Source organism: Poecilia latipinna, unplaced genomic scaffold, assembly GCF_001443285.1.
Source record: "Poecilia latipinna isolate Pla-1442-1.1 unplaced genomic scaffold, P_latipinna-1.0 Scaffold2174, whole genome shotgun sequence".
Taxonomy (NCBI): Eukaryota; Metazoa; Chordata; class Actinopteri; order Cyprinodontiformes; family Poeciliidae; genus Poecilia; species Poecilia latipinna.
In genome coordinates, this window is record NW_015114790.1 from 39279 (window position 1) to 42361 (window position 3083).

Below are 3083 nucleotides of genomic sequence, written 5' to 3' on the forward strand. Positions count from 1 at the left end.
AGGGTGAGGAGGGAATCTGACATATTAACTCAGTTAAGTTTTTACTGATTTTGTTTGTCAAGTGTCCTATAATTTCATGGCTTCCTACACTTGAAAAAGAGGACTTGAAGACTTCAGGAATTCACTCAGTCTTTTTTATTTTCACCAATGAGTGAGAACCAATGAACAGAACAGGTGAAAAACCTACAAAACACATACAAAATATTTTAACATACATTTTAGACATTTGGTTCAAAGTTAATAATTTATCTTACTAATTCCATTTTTAACCTTAGACATACATTTCTTTCACAATTTTAACCATAAATTCAAGTATTAAATTATTAAATTCCATGTTTGGTTGAATCAAACAAATCCAAACATTTTAGAATTATTATTTTTTTCTTTTTCTTAGGACATAAGTTTTTACATTAAATATCTTAACATACATTTAATAGAACCAAACTGTAAAAACTAGCAGTGCAAACTGTTACTTCAATAAATTCTGCATTTCTTTTCTCAAATGTGAAACTACAGTCAAATTACATTCAAATGAGCACAGTTAATGGCTTACCGGTAGTCCTTGTTTAATCTAAGTCCTTTCCCATGAAATGCTGCTTTGGAGGCTGTGTTTGCCTTCCTCAGCTCTGTTGCAAAACCAGCAAAGTGGTTGGTAGATTCCTTATATTACCTGAGTTGCGGGTGCTGCTGATTGGGCCAGATTTCTTTCACCTGCTGAGAAGTGCTGCAGAGTGGCACACTAATGTATGTGTGTGTGCGCACAAATGTGTCTATTCATGCACCCACATCTGAACTAATGAGCAGATCTGCGCAACACTGACTTAACAAATCAGCTCTGTGTAGGGCTGATTTGTTGACCATTTTCTGGATTAACTGGTTAATAACTGGATAGCAAAATGTGAATAATAGATAATGTGTTAATGACACCAGAGAAGTTCTGGACAGAACATTACAGACAAAGGGTTTTCTTTTATGTTAAATGCAAAATGTATGATTGTTTTTTTTTATACATTTTTGGCATAATTACTGATCTGAGTGTATTGTTCTTTTAACAATTCATCTTTTTATAGCTTGTGTACTATAATGATTAGAATCATTCACACAACTAACATAGGGACTTATTTGAGATTTGACGGTGTTGGTTGGCATTTTCGCTCTGTGAGTCCTTACTTGATTTCACATGAAGCTGGGTGTGTTTGCAGATCTCCAGGGAGGATGCTCAGGCGTTTGCCAGAGAGAACAAGATCCACTACATGGAAGCTTCTGCCAAGAATCGCTACAATGTGGATGAAGCTTTCATGGAGCTGGTGCAGATCATCAGGTAGAGGCTTTCTTCATTCCTGTCTGTCTGTCCGTCCGTCCCTTCCTTCTTTCATTCCTCTCACATACTTATCCCTAGTGGGGTCATGATGGGTCACCGTGGACAGGCCAGTACATCGCAGCATTTGGGATGCTTACATGTTTAGCTTGGAAGTCCTTCCTTCCTTCCTTCCTTCCTTCCTTCCTTCCTTTCTTCCTTCCTTCCTTCCTTCCTTTTCTGCTTCAGCTTCAGCTTCATCCGGGGTCGGGTCGCAGGGGCAGCAGCTTCAGAAGGGAGGCCCAGACTTCCCTCTCCCCAGCCACTTCTTCCAGCTCCTCCGGGGGAACCCCAAGGCATTCCCAGGCCTCACCAGGGAGGCATCCAGGAGGCATCCTTATTAGATGCCTGAGCCACCTCAACTGGCTCCTCTCGACGTGAAGGAGCAGCGACTCCACTCTGAGTCCCTCCCGGATGACTGAACTTCTCACCTTATCTCTAAGGGAGAGCCCAGCCACCCTGCGGAGGAAACCCATTTCGGCCGCTTGTATCCGCGATCTCGTTCTTTCGGTCATGACCCAAAGCTCATGACAATAGATGAGGGTGGGAACGTAGCTCGACCGGTAAATCGAGAGCTTCGCTTTTTGACTCAGCTCTCTCTTCACCACGACGGACCGGTACAGCGCCCGCTTCACGGCAGACGATGCACCAATCCGCCTGTCGATCTCCCGCTCCCTTCTTCCCTCATTCGTGAACAAGATCCCCAGATACTTAAACTCCTCCACTCGAGGCAGGACGACCCCCCCTGACCCGGAGAAGGCACTCTACCCTTTTCCGGCTCAAGATCATGGCCTCATATTTGGAGGCACTGATCCTCATCCCGGCCGCTTCACACTCAGCTGCGTACCACTCCAGTGACAGCTGCAGATCACGGCTTGATGAAACCAATAGGACCACATCATCCGCAAAAAACAGAGATGTGATCCTAAGGCCACCAAAACGGATCCCCTCAACACCTCGGCTGCACCTAGAAATTCTGTCCATAAAAGTAATGAACAGAATCAGTGACAAAGGGCAGCCTTGGCGGAGTCAAATTTTCACCGGAAACGACTTACTGCCGGCAATGCGGACCAGACTCTGACACCGGTCATACATGGACCTTACAGCCTGTATCAAAGGGCCTGGTACCTCATACTCCCGGTGAAGCCCTCAGGTTCGACTATCCGACGGACCCTCCTCTCCAGGACCCCTGAATAGACCTTACCAGGGAGGCTTAAGAGTGTGACCCCTCTGTAATTGGAGCACACCCTCCATTCCCCCTTTTTGAACAGGGGGACCACCACCCCAGTCTGCCAATCCAAGGGAACTGCCCCCAATGTTTATGCAATATTGTAGAGTTGTGTCAAACAAAACAAACCTGCAACATCCAGAGCCTTATGGAACTCCTGGCGGATTTCATCCACCCCTGGGGCCCTGCCACCAAGGAGCTTTTTAGCCACCTCAGCGACCTCATCCCCAGAGATTGGAGAGCCCAACCCAGAGTCCACAGGCTCAGCTTCCTCAACAGAAGGCATGTTGGTGGGATTGAGGAGGTCTTCGAAGTATTCTGCCCACCGGCCCACAACGTCCCGAGTCAAGGTCAGCAGCACATTATCCCCACTATAAACAATGTTGGTGCTGTACTGCTTTCCCCTCCTGAGACGCCGAATGGTGGACCAGAAACGCCTCGAAGCCGTGCGGAAGTCTTTCCCCATGGCCTCTCCGAACTCCTCCCACCTGAGCCGCA

The 3083-nt window shown here is 46.4% G+C and overlaps 1 protein-coding gene across 1 annotated transcript in view; it reads left to right on the forward strand.

The window, feature by feature from the left end:
* rras (RAS related) overlaps window positions 1-3083 on the forward strand; it is a 21466-nt gene that overhangs the window by 11702 nt on the left and 6681 nt on the right. Inside the window, exon 5 of the mRNA XM_015017660.1 lies at window positions 1203-1321. Coding sequence (XP_014873146.1) covers window positions 1203-1321 — 119 coding nt within the window. The remainder of the gene's footprint in view (window positions 1-1202; window positions 1322-3083) is intronic.